The sequence below is a fragment of the Charadrius vociferus genome, unplaced genomic scaffold (genome assembly GCF_000708025.1).
Source record: "Charadrius vociferus isolate BGI_N301 unplaced genomic scaffold, ASM70802v2 scaffold740, whole genome shotgun sequence".
NCBI classification, from domain to species: Eukaryota; Metazoa; Chordata; class Aves; order Charadriiformes; family Charadriidae; genus Charadrius; species Charadrius vociferus.
The window spans coordinates 908,060-908,778 of NW_009646517.1; the positions used below are offsets into that span (position 1 = coordinate 908,060).

A 719-nucleotide genomic window follows, 5' to 3' on the forward strand; every position below is an offset into this window, starting at 1 on the left:
GACCGCTGCGCAGGCGTGGGGCTGCGGAGCTGCCCTGCGCCGCTGTTTGCCGTCCTCGTGAAGGTGACCTGTCCTGCCCTGACCTTCCGTACCCTGTTGTGCCGCGGGAGGAGCTGCTGCCTGGCCAGCACGGTTCCAAGGCTCAGCCGCAGCCCTCGGCCGCGCAGGACTTCCTCCGGAGCATCCCCGCCAAGCTCCTGGTGGCGGACCTCTACGAGGAATGGATGGCGGCCATGCAGAAGAGCAGCAGGGAGGAGCGGATGGAGGAGCTGAGAGCGTAAGTGTGGCCGGCGGCCGGGCTGTGGAGCAGGAGCCCCGAGCGCTGGCCCACAGCCCCTGGCAAGCTGGGCAACACCGACGCTGCCTTCCGCTGGCTCCCTCCGGCCTCGGGACAGCCTGGGCAGGGGCACGGCTGCTTGAGGAGTCTGCTTGGTGTTCCTGTTTCCCCAGGGTGGTCCAGAAGCTGCCTGCAGGCAACCTCCTCCTGCTGGAGCGGCTGCTGGGCCTCCTCCAGCACATCAGCCGCCACGTGGCCACCAGCAGGATGACCAGCTGCAACCTGGCCATCTGCCTGGGGCCCACCCTGCTGAGCCCACCCGGCGAGGACCTGCTCCCGATGGAGGCCATGCTGGAGGCGACGCAGAAGGTACGCTGCGTGGACCGGCCGGCCGCAGCCTCGCCGGCCCCTCAGAGCCCGGCTGCTCCCCGGGCCCCGCCTG

General features: G+C 70.5%; 1 protein-coding gene across 1 annotated transcript in view; it reads left to right on the forward strand.

The window, feature by feature from the left end:
- The window catches only part of LOC104286452, a 36,812-nt gene that overhangs the window by 2,467 nt on the left and 33,626 nt on the right, over positions 1 to 719 (forward strand). The window contains exons 2-3 of the mRNA XM_009885048.1: positions 64 to 277; positions 451 to 646. Coding sequence (XP_009883350.1) covers positions 64 to 277; positions 451 to 646 — 410 coding nt within the window. The remainder of the gene's footprint in view (positions 1 to 63; positions 278 to 450; positions 647 to 719) is intronic.